Here is a 19,199-nt window from a genome sequence, read left to right on the forward strand (position 1 = left end):
TGATAATGATATTATAGCATGCCTCCGTATGTTTTCCACTGTTTTCCACTTTACTAACATGGCTCTGAAGGTAGATGTGTTGTTCTTGTACTGCCTGCACCCTACCTAACCCACCTCTCTGGTTGTTGCTTGAACTTGCTTTTCTCAAGTTAACTTTTCTAATGGACAGACTTCACTGAGGTGAGCACTAAAACTGTCCCTTCACCACTCAGCATGGAGATGTGTGGATGTGTCCTCATGTTGATGCCACATGGTTGCATTCCTGCATGATGGTAACGGTTCTTTTTGCATGAATACCCATTTTCACTATCTTAAACAGAAATGAATGTATGGAGACGATTAAACTACATTTTTTTGTCCACAAAGATTGCTGGCAGTAGACTCTGTTTTGGGCCAAAGATAAAGCAATTGTAACATTAATATTCACTGGCTGGGAATATAAATAGTGCCAGCATCAAGCTGTGATCAAGACTTTATTTCATTTCAGACCAGTTTGAATTACACTCGCCGCTGGATTGTTGCTCGCAGAACTCATCTATTATCAACTTGTTTTCTGGTTGTAAATAAATCAAAGTGGTTTATAATTAATGACATTATGAAACTCTAGACCTACATTAATTATTAGAAAACACAATCACAATCAGAATTTCCTAAATGCGCTGATTATTTAAACATGAAGAATATATAATGGACTTCTCTGAACTTGGCATGAGACAAAATCTTTAATTATTTTTATCATAATTTTTGGTTTTCATCAGTGTAACATTTTGAATTGTACCACTATCATTTCTTAACGTGTGTTTCCTGTCACGTTCCTAGTCAAATTGGACCGGTGTGTTTTAAGTGCCATTACATTAACACAACATCGATCATCACCAAATTGTATTTAACACCCTTTAAACTCAGAATAATGGTTTACATGAATATCTGCAGTGAATATACAAAGAATAGACAGAGAAAATTTATACCAAAACTAATATTTTCTCGATTGTAGGTGTGTACTATGTGATGAATGAACATAATCTAGGTTAAACTAGCTAACCATAGCTAACCCTAGATTATGTATCTAGGGAGCACCATAGAAGTAACAAAGGTGACTAAACCTCTCAAATTCAATAAAATGGGTGATCAGCAATTGTATACATTCAAATGCCTCCTCTGGAAGATATCATAGGGCCTTGAGGCAATCAAATGTAAATCACAATACTTACAAATGATTAAAGTAGTAAATCAATCAAATTTGACCCGAACATGACAGTAGGGTTAATAAAGCTTCTATAGTTTGATTCATCACCCTTACGCACTTTCCTCCCTGCTGTCCTCCACTAGACGTATCAGTCCAGTCCTGGTGGCCACTCGTCATGTAGCAGTGAGCCATCGCCTCTCAGCAGCGCCAACAACAATGACAGTGGAGTAGAGATGGCCCTGCACAGCGGCGGCAGCTTCGGGGACCTCAGCGCACAGGATGATTGCCCCATGGTCGACTCTACTGTTCCCATCGGGGGATATCAGACTGGGGTGGGGCTTCAGTTGAGGAAAGGTGTGGGTCATGGTGGTGCGGTCACGATCAAACTTGAAAACATTAAGAAGGAAAGGCTAACCACAGTGAGGGACTCCTGCCCCTGGGGCAACTCTGCACCGCAGCCACTGCAGGGCCAACGCAACAGCATGAAGCTGCCTCCCATACCTGCAGTCGGTAAGTGTGGAATGTTGAGGAAATGAGGGGGCACAAAACTTAATTAACATTATGTCCTAGAGTTCAATAGACAAGGTTGTTAAACCTTTATTATTCTTATTATTTATTAATGTATTGTTTTATTTATTTAGTTATTCTATAGGTTTTCATTAATATTTATTTATGTTACAGTTTTATTAGCAACATCCCCTTTTAAATTGTTCTTCTAACATTTATTACTATTATTATTATTTATTATTATTATTATTTATTATTATTTTTGAATAAAAGGTGCACTGCAAATAAAAGCTTATTATCTTATCATTAATATTAGTAGTAGTCGTAGTAGTAGTAGTAGTAGTAGTAGTAGTAGTAGTAGTATTAATTTGCACAACTCCACATTAGTCAGTGTCATTATGTAATAGTGTCCTTTGTTTCTGTCAGGTTCCCTGCTGGAGAGCTCCAACTTGATCACTAACTTAGGCGGTCAGTACCCTGGACAACGCATGGGTGACCTGACTTCTTGTGAAGTAACTCTGCTGAACCAGCTCAATGAGCGGCGTGACAGCACCACCAGCACCATGAGCTCAGCTTACACCATGAGTCGGAGATCCTCAGGCATTTCACCCTGCTATTCCAGCCGCCGCTCCAGTGAGGCGTCCCAGTTTGGCGGTAACCGCCATAACAACATCAGTTCCGCTGATTCCTATGACCCGATCTCCACTGATTTGTCTCGCCGCTCCAGCGAGGCTAGCCAGTGTGGAGGTGGTGGTGTCAGCGGAGGAGGTCTCCCAAGCCTCCTTAGTCTGACCCCAGCTCAGCATTATCGACTTAAGGCAAAGTATGCTGCTGCCACTGGTGGAGCTCCACCTACTCCTCTCCCTAACATGGAGCGGATGAGCCTGAGGACCCGCATGGCTCTTTACAGTGACTCCCAGGAAGGCTCGTCGCACCAATTCCATCAGCACCCCTCTGGAACTGTGCCTCGGAGATGCAGTGATCTTGGATATGGCACGCGGAGTATGATGCCCCATGAAGTACCCCCCCACCTTCCACGTCGTGCCAGCGATCCGGTGCGTCGTTCCACACTGGACCCTCTCTCCTTTCCAAGGGTTCAGCGCTATAACAGCATGAACAGCATGAACCCCATGAATGGTCCATCCTCTGAGCGCCACCAGGCCCTGGCGATGCAGGGCTACACTCGCTCGGATGGCAGCCTGCAGCGCTACCCATTTGCCCCTAGACCACCTAGCATTTCTGAGAATGTAGCCATGGAGAACATGGCAGTAGATGGGATGATGATTGGGCCGGAGCAGAGTGGGGAGGAGGACATGGTGCTTCCAGATGATGTGGTGCAATACCTTAGGACCCAAAATCCTGGCCCCACAAGTCACAACTCTGGGCAAGTGGACTACCATTCCAACAATCAGACTCATGGCTACCAGACAAGCATGGGCCCGCCAGCGTCATTTTACGCACAGAGGAGGATGGCTATGGTTGATGGCACCATGACTCATCAATCAGGTCATCAAATAGGTCCTGTTGGCCCACATCAGCCCTTCCCAGCACCATTGGACAATATGAACAAGAACAGCATGCCAGTGCAGTGGAACGAGGTGAGCTCAGGTACTGTTGACACCACAACCAAGTTCTCCAAACCACAGCAGCATCCTCTTAGGGGGAACCTAACTGTTGTTCAGCAGAGACACAACTTTGGTTCCTTGCAGGGACAAGGTCAGGGCCTTGGCAGCAACCAGCAGGTAGTGCCTATGAGTCAGAACATGTCTATGCAGGGGTATGCAAACCACAACAGCCAGAGGCTGATGAACACCTCGCAAAAGCAGCAGAGGCAGTGCAGTGTGAACTTTAGTGATCAAATGAGTCCTCAGCAAGGATTTGGCCAAGAAGCAATCCCAATTGCTATATCTGGGAGCACAAACATGAGACCTACCCGGAGCACTATGGCAGACCCAGAACTGCAAAGTTACAGAGCTAGGACTCAGGCTGATGGGTATCCTCATGGGAACCAAATGGATCAGCAGCAAAATTACAGCGTTCACTTCCAGCAGCAGCAGCATGTACACAATGCAGGCAGAGAAATGTTACAACCCAGGCCCCCCATGGAGCCTAAGACTAGTGCCAGACAACAAACAGTGACTAGCATGATGCAATCGAGCCGAATACCTAAGTCATCTGATATAAGCCCCAGTCGTGGTAATGGCACCTCAGAGGCAAGCCCAAAGAGGCCCAGTGGCTCAGCAGGCCACAACAGAAGCTCTGAAAATCAGAACTCTGCTATGGTTCACACAGATCAGATTCATATGTTTGAGCCAAATTCTGTCAGTTTTGATGCCCCCATGTCCCCCGGTGCCAGCCAGGCTCCTGCCAGCAACACCACTGCTGCAGCCAACATGGCCTCACCAGGAGTCAATCATGTCTCCAGCAGTACAGTGGATTCTTCTACGGGTGGATCTGGTGGCACGGAGCATGCCCAAATCGACTTTGACACTCTGCTGGATGATGGGGACCACTCTAGCCTAATGTCGGGCACGCTGAGTCCTGGCTTCCTGCAGAGCCTCTCCCAGAGCTCCTCACGCCTCACCACCCCGCGCAACTCCGTCACCTTGGCATCTGTACCGGCAGGGATCGGCAACATGGCCATCGGTGACATGAACTCTATGCTCACAGCCCTGGCTGAAGAAAGCAAATTCCTCAACATGATGAGCTGAGAGCAATCGAACACCTCATTATCCCTCCAGTCTTAACCGCGTCTACATCAGGAATATTTTGTCTACACAAAGCACTGATTGAACAATGCAAACTGGCTATTTCATGCTTTTTTTTTTCTTTTCTTATCTGTCCATAGTTATATGCTTATCTTGTAATATTTGCTCCAGATTATAAGGTGACATTAAAACGTATTCGTAAGTATAGCTAGGGTTAAGGAAGAATTCTATCCTTATTTGTTAAAAAGCCATACATTTTTACCTACAGATATATGATATGGTAACAACTGCCATTCAGTATTTGCTGGTGTAATAGCCCTTTACTAAGTGGTGCGCTGAAGCAGTACACACACACATCTGAGTACGACATGAACACAGGAAATGAACATGATATGTAGATAACAGATAATATTTTCTCATGAAGACTTTTATAGATTATACTATGTGGTACTTGCTTTAAGTTATGCTATAGACTCTTGATGTTTAAACTAGGGCTGTCAAAGTTACAGTAGCATGGGGACACCTACTATTCATTCACAAGGTATAATTAATACATTTTTTATGACATAATAATGTAGAATGAGAAAAATATCATTATATTAGTATGTAACATGAGTGTCGAGACCTGCAGTGGTAAATTGGAAAACACGTGAAAAATATGAATGTCGAAAAATTAATTGAAAATACTCCTTTTTGGTTCCACATCTTTAAAAAAGAATGTATTACATGGCTCAGGCTGAGCTACACTGAAATATATGTAATTTTTAAACAGGCAAACGTGCAGCTAATTGAAAAATTAAACAAACAAAAAACAAACCATGCATTTAGAAATTGATGCATACATGCCCATTATGAAAAAATACATTCAATGTTATTACAATTTATGTATGCACTTATTTCAACACTTGCAGCTTAAGAAGTAGAAGCGCTGTGAGAGGAACCTGTTTTGCTTGTATTGCAATTTTTAAAATAAAGGATATCTGTGGTTCCAAGCAATTCTTCTCAAATTAAACACAGTTTATGACATTTCATTAAATTCAGTATGAATGTCAATCAGAAATGCGTGACTAACTGCGGTTCACAAGATAAAGCATTTGACAGCCCTAGTTTAAACGTGGTTGTACGACGTCATGATCCATAGATATTAGGTGCTTTTTGATCATGGTCCGAGCTATTGGGGACGGCACTGTAAAATCAGATTTCCTTCTTTGCTGGCTGGATCAGAGGCAGAAACTCTCCATGGTCCCTTCTCACAAGGGTAAATGATTGAAAAGGACAAGGATAAGCCTCTGTGTTAGACTATCAGGGCACATGAACCCATGTGTCGACGAGGAGCTTCCTCTAAAAGAATATACAAGTACCTCTGTGTGTTCTCAGTCGAGATCCAATCCTAATTAACACATTCATATCCCCACCCCCACCCCCCGCGCTGCACCACGTACTCTCCCCGGGCTCTGGATGAACTGCTGAGAGCACAGGAAGGGACACTGACTTTGAAAATGGAATCCTGTTTCGGACAGGATTGGCAAACTAGCCCTGCGAATTCCTCAGTTTTATTATGTTGCAGAATTTCTAAGTAGCCTCTAAAATGTTTGTGTGTATGTTACCATTCACGTTTACTATGCTCAGTGTGTGTGGGTTTGTTTGTGTGAGTGTGTGTGTGTGTGTGTATATAGCTTTTGTACATTTCAAATAAACTATCTCCCTTTTTTTTTGTTTTAATCCCTGTGTTGTGTCGTCTTTGAAATAGCACGGCCTCTGTTCCCTGGAGGTCACATGAAAGCATGCTAAAAAATCACATTTGGCCTGTTCTCAGACTGCAGCTCCAAGAGCAAACACCATTCAACTCACTGAAGCCAAATGTACAGTATGAAGGGTGCACACACAGAAAGAGGAAATCAAGAAGCAGATATAAGTGAAAAACAACTAGATTTACACTGCGGTGCCTGCATAATAGGCATGTTTAAAAATATAATACAAATAATCACAATCAAAAATCCTTAATTAGTCCCACATCTTGGAAATGATCATTGGTAAAGCAAAGGGAAAGAGCACAGGGAAAAATATGTAGTAGCCTAGTAGTCTACTCATTAAAGGAGGACATATTCTGCTGATGTTCAGGCGTATATCAGTATGTAGTGTCTCTACTTTAAAGAGTCCTCTCCTGCTGATGTTCAGGTGTATATCAGTATGTAGTGTCTCTACTTTAAAGAGTCCTCTCCTGCTGATGTTCAGGTGTATATCAGTATGTAGTGTCTCTACTTTAAAGAGTCCTCTCCTGCTGATGTTCAGGTGTTTATCAGTATGTAGTGTCTCTACTTTAAAGAGTCCTCTCCTGCTGATGTTCAGGTGTATATCAGTATGTAGTGTCTCTACTTTAAAGAGTCCTCTCCTGCTGATGTTCAGGTGTATATCAGTATGTAGTGTCTCTACTTTAAAGAGTCCTCTCCTGCTGATGTTCAGGTGTATATCAGTATGTAGTGTCTCTACTTTAAAGAGTCCTCTCCTGCTGATGTTCAGGTGTATATCAGTATGTAGTGTATCTACTTTAAAGAGTCCTCTCCTGCTGATGTTCAGGTGTATATCAGTATGTAGTGTCTCTACTTTAAAGAGTCCTCTCCTGCTGATATTCAGGTGTATATCAGTATGTAGTGTCTCTACTTTAAAGAGTCCTCTCCTGCTGATGTTCAGGTATATATCAGTATGTAGTGTCTCTACTTTAAAGAGTCCTCTCCTGCTGATGTTCAGGTGTATATCAGTATGTAGTGTCTCTACTTTAAAGAGTCCTCTCCTGTTGATGTTCAGGTGTATATCAGTATGTAGTGTCTCTACTTTAAAGAGTCCTCTCCTGCTGATGTTCAGGTGTATATCAGTATGTAGTGTCTCTACTTTAAAGAGTCCTCTCCTGCTGATGTTCAGGTGTATATCAGTATGTAGTGTCTCTACTTTAAAGAGTCCTCTCCTGCTGATGTTCAGGTGTATATCAGTATGTAGTGTATCTACTTTAAAGAGTCCTCTCCTGCTGATGTTCAGGTGTATATCAGTATGTAGTGTCTCTACTTTAAAGAGTCCTCTCCTGCTGATATTCAGGTGTATATCAGTATGTAGTGTCTCTACTTTAAAGAGTCCTCTCCTGCTGATGTTCAGGTATATATCAGTATGTAGTGTCTCTACTTTAAAGAGTCCTCTCCTGCTGATGTTCAGGTGTATATCAGTATGTAGTGTCTCTACTTTAAAGAGTCCTCTCCTGTTTTTTACTCTTTAAAATCCTGATGGAAATTTTGGTTTCTTTAAACAGGAAAAGCTCATTCACCAGATAGTGTTTCCGCTGATAAAGTAGAAGTAGTAAGTAAGGTTTTAGAGGTTTAAAATATATATATATATATATATATATATATATATATATATATGTGCTAGCTGCTGGAGATAAAAACACTGCTGTGAGAGATAGGTGAAGTCAGGACAGCTACAATCACCTGAAACACACTCGATCTGTAAATCCTAGTGACGCTTGATAAAAGGTTATTATTAAAATAACTAAATACCTAATAAGTACAGTTACTTTTAGTCTTTCTTAAGTAGTTAGATAGTGAAGTTAGATCTTGTCCTCTAATCCTTTAATGTTAATAGACTATTCCTTTAATGATGTATAATCACTATATTACACCATGTGCAGCAGCTGCTTTAGTGTATCAAGTGATTGCAAATAGACCATGTTGGATTTTAGAAAAATGGCAATGATGGCTTACAATTTATATTAGATTATAAATGTAAATTATTTGCATCAAGATGCATTTTGTTACGCTCCTTTCTGTTGTCTTAGAATGTTTCCTTTGATTGATATTGCTAATAATGGTGTGTGTATATATATATATGAATATGCTTCAATAACCGAGGAGCAACAGGTGGTATGCTTTGAAGCCCTGTCTTTTCTCTGCATACACCTCTTTATCTTTCTTGATGCTCTGCCAATAAAAATACAATGTATTACTTTTAAGTAGCTGCACTTTTTGTCTTTAGTTTTGTATTCTGCATACTCAAAAAATAATAACAAAAAAACCTCCACTTTGAAGACCCAGGTGAAAAAGGATATACCATAGTCACCAAATGCAAACACAGCAGTTTCTAAAGTAAGATTTCATGTTGTCCAAAGTTAACAGTGGCAGGACAGCCTTGAAGAACTGGGTCTGAAGCAACATGAAACAGGAAAGAAGAGAGGAGGCGAGGTGGTGTGAGGAGAAGGAGAGGGCAGGAAAATCTGTAGAGGAAGAGAGGGGTGCTGTCCAGTTGAACACAGCAAAACTGGTGAGAAGCAGGGGAGAGACGAGAAATAAAGGAAGAGGATATGGGTACAAGAGAAGATGCAGAGTGCTGAAAGAAAGAGAACAAATCACTTTTAATTTGAGAGCAAATGCAGCTGGGGACTGGTTAGAAGTGGAGCCCACTGATTGCTTTTGCCACTGGAATTCCTTATTCTCTTAGAGAGAGGATGGGAGAAAAATAGCCCCAGGGTAAGGAGTCTCACCAGAGAGGAGAACAAGAGGTTAGTGAGGCAGAAACGCATGATTAGACAAAGCACACAGATGAGGAGAGATGGTGTGCTGCGACGCACACAGCTTCATACTGTAAACAGGACACAGACAGAAAAGTGTATCCAGATGTGAAAACTCAAAGCAATCACCCTGTTTTGTTAACAAAGTTCAGACCAAATTTTGAATTGTAGGTTGGAATTAACCTTTAAGACACCTGCTCTTTAAGCCCGATGAAGCATTGTTAAGCACTTTGTAGGCAGACTTTTGGAATAAGCTAAAATGACATAACACGTCATGGCCTTCTAAAATGATTATGCTCAGAAGTTAGCAAACAGCAGACGCAGAGCAGGAGTCATTTGGGCAGCGGAGGAAAAAGTACTTGGATCCTTTACTTAAGTAAAAGTAGAAATATTATGGTCTTCAAATATTCCATTAAAAGTGAAAGTCCTGAGTTCAAAATGATACCTCAGTATAGGTATAGAAGTAGCTAAATGTAGTCATTCTGCAGAATGGCTCTTTTGAAATTGTTGTAATATTATTGAGTATATAATATGTAAGAGTTGTAATTTGTCAATGTAGAACACATGTTGTATATATGTGTTTCAGTAGAAGGTCAGGATGCTCTCTATGGTGCACCTGTAGAAGTTTCAGAGTATCCTGGAGTCCATGTTGAACCTCCACAGCCTACGGAGGAAGAAGAGCCGCTGTGGAGCTGTTCTGGTGATGGTGTTTGTGTGATAAGTCCAGGTCGGGTCCTCAGCCATGTGGACACAGTGGAACCTGAAGCTGCTGACTCTCTCCACCGTAGTCCCATTGATGGCAAGGAGGGCGTGTCCCTCTCTCTGCCGCTTCCTGTAATCCACAGTCAGCTCCTTGGTTTTGCTGAGGTTGAGATGGAGGTTGTTATCCTGGCCCAAGATGTGAGGTTTTCGGCTTCCTTTCTGTGCGCCGTCTCGTCGCCGTCGGTGATCAGGCTGATGGCGGCCGTGTCATCAGTAACTTCACAATGGTGTTGGAGCTGTGTGTGGCCACGCAGTTGTGTGTGAACAGGGAGTAGTAATAAAGTAAATAAATGTGTCAGTCAATAGTACAGCATTTGACAAAAATGTGTGGTTTGATGTATTAAGTTGCATTATGTGAATTTACTTAAGGATAGTACAAGTACCTAAAAAATCTACTGTACAGTACTTAAGTTAATCTACTTAGTTACATTACACTACTTCATATAGCTGCACAATAATGCAAGTCTCACTGTTTACCAAGATCTCAGAAATGTGGAGGAGGAAGATTCTACTTCTACTCACATCTATTAAGCAATCCCCTGCTCTCAGCTCAGCTGTCCCGAGTTTGCAAACATGTCTCTAAGGGCTTTAACGTGCCGCTGCATTCGGGGGAAGTCAGCTGTCGGGGACATTCTCTACCCGCATCATGGACACTTCCAGACAAAACAACACGCAGCAGAGGGGCAGGGGGTCAAGTGGATGAAAGAGTGCTATCCCCAGCACACCCACAACATAACAAATGCAAACTGCAACGCTTTAAAATAGATTCTTATACAGTAGAGCGCTGATAGAACAAAGTTCTTGACGAGTAACATTATTATATAAAAAAAAGTAAGTTCCTGCAAGAAAGTAATATTTTTAAAGCATTGATATTACAGAATCATTAAATATTGCTTCCTCACTATTGTTGACATTATCTTGCTCATTTTTATCTCTTTGGCGCTCTCCGCGTGGCTCTATGGACATTAATGATGAGTGTCCTTGTGATGATGTGTTAAGTTAGCCGACCCAAAGGTGCTGATGCTACAACGGCACAAAACATTTCCAATGGGAGGAGAAAATCTGCAGTTTCAAAAACGTTGCAAATATAAAAACACAAATGAGACCAAAGCACGTGCAAAAGTAGAAACATCTTAACCAACTTGACAACACATCAGGGGCCGGAGCGCTCGATGATGTTCCGGGATTATAAGGTTGAGCAAATGTCACTGTACCGCATGATTCCTTCCACTATTATTGCAGGTCTGCTGTAAGCTAGCAAGCTAAGTCGCCAGTCGTTTCAAATAAACTGACGAAACACTTTTGCAATTATGAGACAGGCAACTTCACAATCCTCGAACGTCAACAGGAGCAGTCCTAACGATAGGCTGTGAAGGAACTACCTCACCGACGGATGACTTACCAAAGCTAAGCTAATGTCTCATTTTGTCACCTTTGAGCAACCGCTGTTTTTAGAAGCTTGGACAAACTCCAGTGAGGTGTTAACTGAGGAACAGTATTTTCGTAGAACAAAGCGTGAACATCTCTTAAGCTTGCATTTATACACATATTAGTTATTTAAGTATTAACTCATTCTCAAAAAAAAGTTGACTTGGAGACGAGGGAACTGGAAGCGCTAAAATGCTAACTCCTTTCTGGGTTTTAAGACTCATTCCTGTTATTCCCGGGTTGTGCTCAAATGCCACCAGGAGGTTGCAAGACATTCATGTTTGCCAAAATATGGATTTAAATCATTTTGTTGATCCCCTGACATCATCAGGTCAAACTTTACATGTTTTCCAGAACTTTTCTTTATGACTGAATCTACTGGAAATAAAACTAAAATAATGACATTGCTATTTAGCTTCAAACAGTACTGTATCATTTTATGTTTCCTCACTTGTTCATCTGTTTTTCAAACAAACCAGTTCTATCAGGTCCCCATATCTTTCCCACTTCACTGAGAATTGAGTTATGTGGCCGGTCACCAGGTCCCAGTGGTGAGGGAACAGAAGTTCATTGTTTGATTAAACCAGCTGCTCTTGGGACTTCTCAAATCCTATCTGTTGTGGAAGCGAACCTTGAAGTGGACACCGCCTATTTCTTGCCTCTCTCGCCCTCTGCATACATGTGTACTGTATATACGTATTACTTGTTCTTCTAGTTTTGTTAATAAATCATTGTAACAACTTGATAATAGATTGTTCACCCAGCAACAAAGGTGTTGCTGTGGATGGCTGCTTAGGTGTTGGGGTGCGCTCTGTTTTGTCTTTTTAAATTTGGTGTAAATACTTGACTTTAGCATTTTCTTTTTTAATGCTAAATAGTTCTTGGATTGTTTATGTTCACACCACTAGACACCAAATCAAATTCCTTGAATGTGTAAACTTACCTAGCAATACATTTGATTCTGATTCTGATTCACCACTAAGGCCCCTGCTGTATCAATTAATATGGTCTTCTGATTCCTCAATTTTGCTGCTTTTAATTAATCTAATTTCCTTTATTGAAACAATACCAATGTGCGCCAGGATTCTGTTTGACAGGTACCCCGAAGGTAATTGAGCATATTTGAATAAGTACCGGAGTGTGTCAAATTTTGCTCTTTGACCTTGGAGGTCAGGTCATCATAATAAAGTGATTCACTGGCTGAGGTTGTGGAGCCTTTCTCCCTAGGCTTGGCTCAGTTTCTCATCAAAGGCTTCCTGCATGGAGCTCTGTGCCTACTGAGATCAAAGGGCCGTGACCCGTGTCTGAGTCAGGGTTACCTACAGCTCCTACAGAGCTTTGGCCCATCCTGCTGCTGCTCGCCCAGGGGCAGAGCGTGTCCTGCTAAACTTTGGAAGTGCAAGAATTATGATCATCCCGCACTGAGCCTCGGGGATGTCTGTGATGAAGGCCAGCATTGTGGCCTTCAACGGGGGCGTAAGAGTCCAGGGTCTGTCCTTACCCCGGATTATGACCTCTCCTAGGTTATCCTATTGGCAGCCTGACTGGAGGTCAGATGCTGGGAGAGCTTGGTCATGAGTAGGCCGTTGAGGAATGTCATCGTTTGATTGAAGTCAAAGGAATCTTTTGATTAAAGGCTTATGTGAGTCAGAGTCAGTGCATTGAGTGACCTCGCCTTAGCCCTTGGTCAACAACGTTTTGAGCTTCTATTTCATTTTTTTACATTTTTCCTTTTCCTGTCGTATGTGGGACAAAGAATGTACTCCCACTCTTCTCCCTCGCTGCTGCACTTCTTCTTTGAAATGAACACTGTGACAGCATTCATTCTGATTGTTGAAGCATTTTTCATGTTTTTGTCTTCTAAAAACGATACCATCACAAAAAAAACTTTTAAAACAATTAAGTAAACATGGGTGCATTAAGCACAACCAAGAATGATCTGTTTTTCTGGCAAAGAACAATGTAAGGGGTTATGACCAAAGGGTGTTGGGGCAGCTCAGTTTTTGCTAATGTTCCTTTGGTTTTGGCTCAAGCACATATTCCCCAGGCCACATTGACCCCAGTAACTCCCAAACGCTGTGAAAACCCTCTCCGCGTAGCATTTTTGTTCTTTCTGTTGAAAACCCAGGAGGTTTTCCATCCGAAACCTGAACCCTTGACCTTTAGGCACTAGGAGACCTGGGCTGCAGCTAATGTTGCTACATGAAGCTGTTGTGGAAGGTCTAGTACTTTTGCATCCACAACACTGTAATTATGTACTGAAAATGCCACCTAGAACTACAGTTTGAATAGCTAAGCACAGTTGAGGGCCAGAGGGGGAAAAGTTTACAGAAGAACTTACCCTTACAACCATGCGTACAGATTTTTCAGCATGTTTTATAAATCCTATAGGCCTGGAATTCCTTAAAGAGTCAGCACTGATATGGTTTTCATTACACCATCAATCAATGGAACCAAAAGAATGTTGGTGCCATAAAGCATATTAAAGAAACCAACCACGACACAGAAGGCTGTAGGGTCAGTTACCTTCCACTGCTGAGTCCCAGCTGGTGACTGGAGTTAACACGAGGCATCCCCATCTCACACGTATCATATATTCACCATTCTTTTCCCCAGGGCTGGAGGCAGGAAAGGGGGTCTGATGCAGCAAAAACCATCAGCCCAGACAAAACACAGATTGTTTCCTTCCATACAATGCACAATGGTCCACTTGCCAAATAAAGTTCCTCCTTTTTGCGCACACAGCAGGTCTGTGTAAAATGGTAAACCACTGTGGCGCTGAGAGAAGGAAGGGACGAGTGTTGCATGTATCCGAGACAAAATGCCAGCATGTGGGAGGCTGGCTATTTTTGAGCAACAACTGCTTTTCTCTCTGATATTCTGTCATCTTGTGTTGTTTTAAATCCTCGGCATTCTTTCAGCCTGGATCTAAAAATGAACGCTGCTCATCTCCGTCTACTCCAAGCTCTTGAGATACTGACTTATGCTAACACAGGCACGCTAGTCATCTGTGCTAGTCATTGGAAAAATAAGACTTGAATCATACTGCATGACGTGTTAGAGTTAGTAAATAGATGTTTTAAAGGCCACCTATTATGCAAAATCCACTTTAATATCTTTAATACATAAATATGTGTCGCCAGTGTGTTCAGAGATTAAAGAAAAAAGTTACTTCCAAAATGTAATACAGTACATATTACTTATTACTGTCTTTTTAAAGTAATAAGTTACGTTACATTATTACTGTCTCTGAACTGTAATGCGTTACACTACTTTTGCGTTACTTTGAGTTACTTTCACCAAAATCACCTCTAAAGTATGGCTTTAAATGCTGAAATGTAGTTTATTGCAGCTCATTAATTAAAGCTATCTATCTAGCTGGCAGTACATGCTGAACATTAGGAAAAGAGCTAGATTCTAAACTCATGTTCCGTTTAAGTGGGCTGAATAATATGTGATACCGGTAACATGACGTCTCTGTGTGTTATTAATAACATGTTAGTGGAGCCTCTGCACGGCCCTGTGACCTGCTGTATATGAACGAGTCTCTATTCAACGTTAGCTCACCTTGTCATTGGTGTGTTAACGGGGATTTGGCTGACAAGCTTTCTTAAAGCCGGCGATTCCACAGAGGACAGAGGCTGCAGATCTCCAACACTCTGCCACGAGTCTCTGAACTTCTCGGGGTTCAAGAGGCAGACCCAGAGAAAGTGACCCTCTGGTGCTTTGGCCTGCGCGCACTCCTGTCTTTCTCTTTTCTTTTCTCCGAGTCTGCAGCTCTGCATTGTGAGCCTGCAGCTCTGCATTGTGAATCTGTTTCTTCAGCCCTCTTAACCAATAGTAAACAGGCTTACTGAGTTACTATTCTACCTGCACAATTATTTCTCTGGTGTCGGAATGTCTCGCGATGTTTGTGAATTCTTAGAAACAAAACACCACATCATTTCGGGTTAAAATGTATTGTAACTGCGTTACTGAGAATTGTAACAGGTATTATATTACCCACATTTCAGAAGTAATGCGTTATATTACTGCGTTACAGCAAAAAGTAATACATTACTGTAACTCTGTTACTTTTGTAACGTGTTACACCCAACACTGTCCATCTCTATAAAGCCTGACTGAAAACTGACTGATCAGATATTGGCCACTTTGTGATGTCACAATGTTTTTGTAAGCCAATAATCAACCAAGGTAACCCCTGCCCACCTTATCACCTGAATCTCCTCCTAGAGCACCATTGTTTTTTTAACCAATTATCTCTCAAAGGGGCGTGGCCAGCAGCAGCTCATTAGCATTTAAAGCTACAGAATCAGCACTTTTGGAACAGGGCTGAAACAGAGGGGGTTATGGGATGCTAAAATGATCTGTTTGGTGTTTCAGCCAATCAGAGACATGTTCTGTATATATCTGACACCTATAATACAGTGTGGAAGAAGAGTATGATAGAGCAGTGATTTTCAACCACAGTGCCGCTGCACACTAGTGTGCCGTGAGAGATCGTCAGGTGAGCCGTGAAAAAATATCCATATCAATATTTTTCAAAAATTAACATTTATTAATTATTATCTGCAAATAATAAGCCATCGTGGAGTGTCTATGCTGTAATATAGCTACTGGCAGAGTAATGTAATATTCGTCGGGGTGGCAACAGGTAGCTAATTGCCTCGTTCCTTAGAGACAAGAGAATTAGTGACGCCTGTGACAGGTCGTGGTGACAGTGATGGTGAAGTTTTTAAAAGGGAAAAGTGCAAACTCCGAACTTGGCCCTGGACAAGATTCTGACCCAGATGAAGGCCCTAGTACGAGTGGTGGTAAAAAGAAAGCAAATACGGTGAGCTCGAGGCAATACAACGAGAGCTATCTTTCGTTCGGATTTACTTTCACCGAGGATGAGACGACACTGACTCCATTATGCTTGGTGTGTGGGGAGAAGCTGTCCAACAGTGCCATGATGCCAAGCAAGCTTAAACGCCATCTCCACACTAAACACCCGTTGCTTCTAAACAAGCCGATGGACTATTTTGTTCGCCTGTGTGAAAACACAGCGAAACAGGCAACTTTTATGAGAAAAACCACAAAGGTAAATGAGAAAGCCCTCAAAGCTAGTTACGTAGTTGCTGAACTCGTAGCTAAATCAACAAAGTCCCATACTGTGGCAGAGACATTAATATACCTGCCTGCAAAGCCATAGCCAACGAGATGCTCGGCCCTGACGCGGTTAAAGACATAGCTAAAGTCCCGCTCTCAGATAACACAATTGCCAGACGTATTAATGACATGTCTACAGACATCGAAAGTCATGTTTTGGAAAAGATACGCATCAGTGGGAAATTTGCGTTGCAACTTGATGAGTCTACGGACATTAGTGGCCATGCTCAGCTGTTGGCCAATGTGCGTTTTGTGGATGGAAATGCCATTAGAGAAAACTTCCTATTTTGCAAGACACTGCCAGAGAAAATGACAGGAGAGGAAATGTTCCGGGTCGCATCGGAATATCTGGACCAGGGAGGACTAACGTGGGGAAATTGCACAAGTGTTTGCACTGATGGAGCTGCAGCCATGGTCGGGCGAACCAAAGGCTTCGTTAGCAGAGTGAAGGAAAGAAACCCTGATCTTATTACTACGCACTGTTTTTTGCACCGTGAGGACCTCTTTGCGAAGACTTTAACCGCAGAACTAGTTCCTGTGTTGGATGATGTTGTGCGCATAGTGAACTTTGTAAAGACACGACCTTTGAAAAGTCGTATATTTGCATCTTTGTGTGAGGAAATGGGAGCGGAGCATACAGCCCTATTGCTCCATACGGAGGTCTGATGGTTGTCGCGCGGCAAGGTGCTGGCCCGTGTGTATCAGCTGCGGGAGGAGCTTAAGGTTTTTCTGACAAACGAGAGGTCCGGTTACTCCAATCTGTTTTCAAGTGATGAGTGGTGTGCAAAGCTGGCATACCTGGCAGATATATTTCATCATCAGAATGAACTCAACACCCTGATGCAAGGCCGAAATAAAAACCTGCTTACAAGCACAGATAAAATAAACAGATTCCGTTTAAAGGTGCATCTCTGGCAACAACATGTGCAAAGTGCCAACCTTGAGTTGTTCCCACTCACAGAGAAACGGCAAGATCACACTGCTGCACTGTGCGAGGTAAAAGATACACATTTGAAAACTCTGGAGGAGAAGTTGTCATTTTATTTCTCTTCAGCCTCCACTGAATGTCTCGACTAGGTTAGGGACCCATACAGCTCAGCATCAGTTGTTGGAAAGGACGTGGCTTTACAGGAGCAGGAGGAACCAACTAAACTGAAACAAGATTGTGGGTTAAAGCTAAGATTTTCTGATCTTCCTTTGGACATTTTTTGGCTGACTGCTTCCAAGGAGTTCCCCATTTTGTCCAACAAAGCTGTTCTGACATTGCTCCCATTTTCCACAACATATCTGTGTGAGCTGAGCTTTTCAAGCCTGACTGCGATAAAAACAAAAAACAGAGAGACTGAGAAATGTTGAGGAAGAGCTTTGTGTGTGTCTTTCTTCCATTCCTGCCAGTATATCGGCTTTGTGTTCATCTAAACAGAGTGAGTGTAAATAAATTGAGAAACTACATTGTAATTGAATATACTGTGTTAGGCTACAGAGTGTCATTCTGTAATATTTTTGGTTTGTGGTGTGCCGCAAGATTTTTCCAATGTAAAAAATGTTCCGTGGTTCAACAAAGGTTGAAAAACACTGTGATAGAGGACCTTTAACATGTGTCCCTGCTGTTAAACTCGGCCCTCTCTGTTTACTTCCCTTTCAAGTCTTTCCTCCATTTTGGATTCTTTGTTTACTGTCAGGCAGTTCAAAAACACATTTTCTTCAAGGATTCAAAGTAACACATGCACATGCATGTTAGTAAACAAATGATGAATTTATGGTCAGCATATGATATCACTTTCTACAGTAATCCAATGTTGTAAACATAAAGACAGTAATACAGTAGTTAGCCATGCGTTGGCATTATTTGTCCCCTGTTTCAGTGGAGTGCTTATACTCTTGAAAGGCGTTTCCTTCTACAACAGCCTATACCGCAAATGAAAATATTCTAGTTTCAAAAATCTAGAATTTCTGTCAAAAAAAAACTGCTTGGGATTAGCTTTTAATGCCTTTGAAATGTCGGTTACCTCATGCTCCTTGACACTGTTGGATATGATGAACAATATAAACAGGAAACATGCTTAGAAAGAGTTCTAGGCCTGCACTGCTTATATGAGTGGACCTTAGTGAATCACACACTGCTTATGGAAAGTGCATCAGTAAATCTCAGTGCTTATTGTAAGACGGTTTGTGTCTCTGGCATCATGTTGCAAATGGATACAACCAATAGATGCATGGAGCTGCAGGAGAAAGCACTATTGTTGTTAATCTAACAGTTATTATCGTAACTTGCAAGGCTTTAATATACACAATGATAGATTTGAATAATGGTCGACTCACAATATAACACTAAACCTATCATTGGGTTAGAAATGAGAAGTTTTTTTGTAATGGAATCATAAGACACCTTTCTGATTCTAATTGTGTTTTAATGTTAATATCCATGCACATTCATTTAAGATACAGTATGGCAACATTATTTTATGTAGGTGTCATGTTTGGCTAATATGGTACGCGTGGTTATGCATAGAATGCATGCAAAACAGAACTAGTTGTTTGCTCTAACATGGGATCTAACCCTCCATAGTTGAATTCCACACAAGAATTTTGTTCTTAGTTTTTATTCCTACAAAGTGAACCACACTCACGTCTGGGCTTTTAGTGTTACTCAGGTACAGTGCCAAAGTCCTCACTCGTATCCCTGCATGCTTTTAGCACTCCCAAAGTGTCAAAATGTCCCATTTTAGGTGACAATGCATTATCACACATCTAATCTCCGGCTAAATGGGTGGGGGTGACTAAGAGCATCATTTTGACTGAGCATTTAGCACACATACCCTGCTGTCAGTCAAATAGCCCACATGCAGCCTTAAAGCTGTTCATCACCCTGAAGAGGAAATGCACCATAGAACAGTGATTTAAG

At 41.8% G+C, this 19,199-nt stretch overlaps 1 protein-coding gene across 1 annotated transcript in view; it reads left to right on the top strand.

The window, feature by feature from the left end:
• The window catches only part of gli2a (GLI family zinc finger 2a), an 88,754-nt gene extending 82,631 nt beyond the window's left edge, over positions 1-6,123 (top strand). Inside the window, exons 13-14 of the mRNA XM_063888751.1 lie at positions 1,330-1,696; positions 2,120-6,123. Of these exons, the coding sequence (XP_063744821.1) occupies positions 1,330-1,696; positions 2,120-4,404 (2,652 nt within the window). The 3' untranslated portion in view covers positions 4,405-6,123. The remainder of the gene's footprint in view (positions 1-1,329; positions 1,697-2,119) is intronic.
• Positions 6,124-19,199: the final 13,076 nt, after the last annotated feature.

The sequence above is a fragment of the Eleginops maclovinus genome, chromosome 7 (assembly GCF_036324505.1).
Source record: "Eleginops maclovinus isolate JMC-PN-2008 ecotype Puerto Natales chromosome 7, JC_Emac_rtc_rv5, whole genome shotgun sequence".
NCBI classification, from domain to species: Eukaryota; Metazoa; Chordata; class Actinopteri; order Perciformes; family Eleginopidae; genus Eleginops; species Eleginops maclovinus.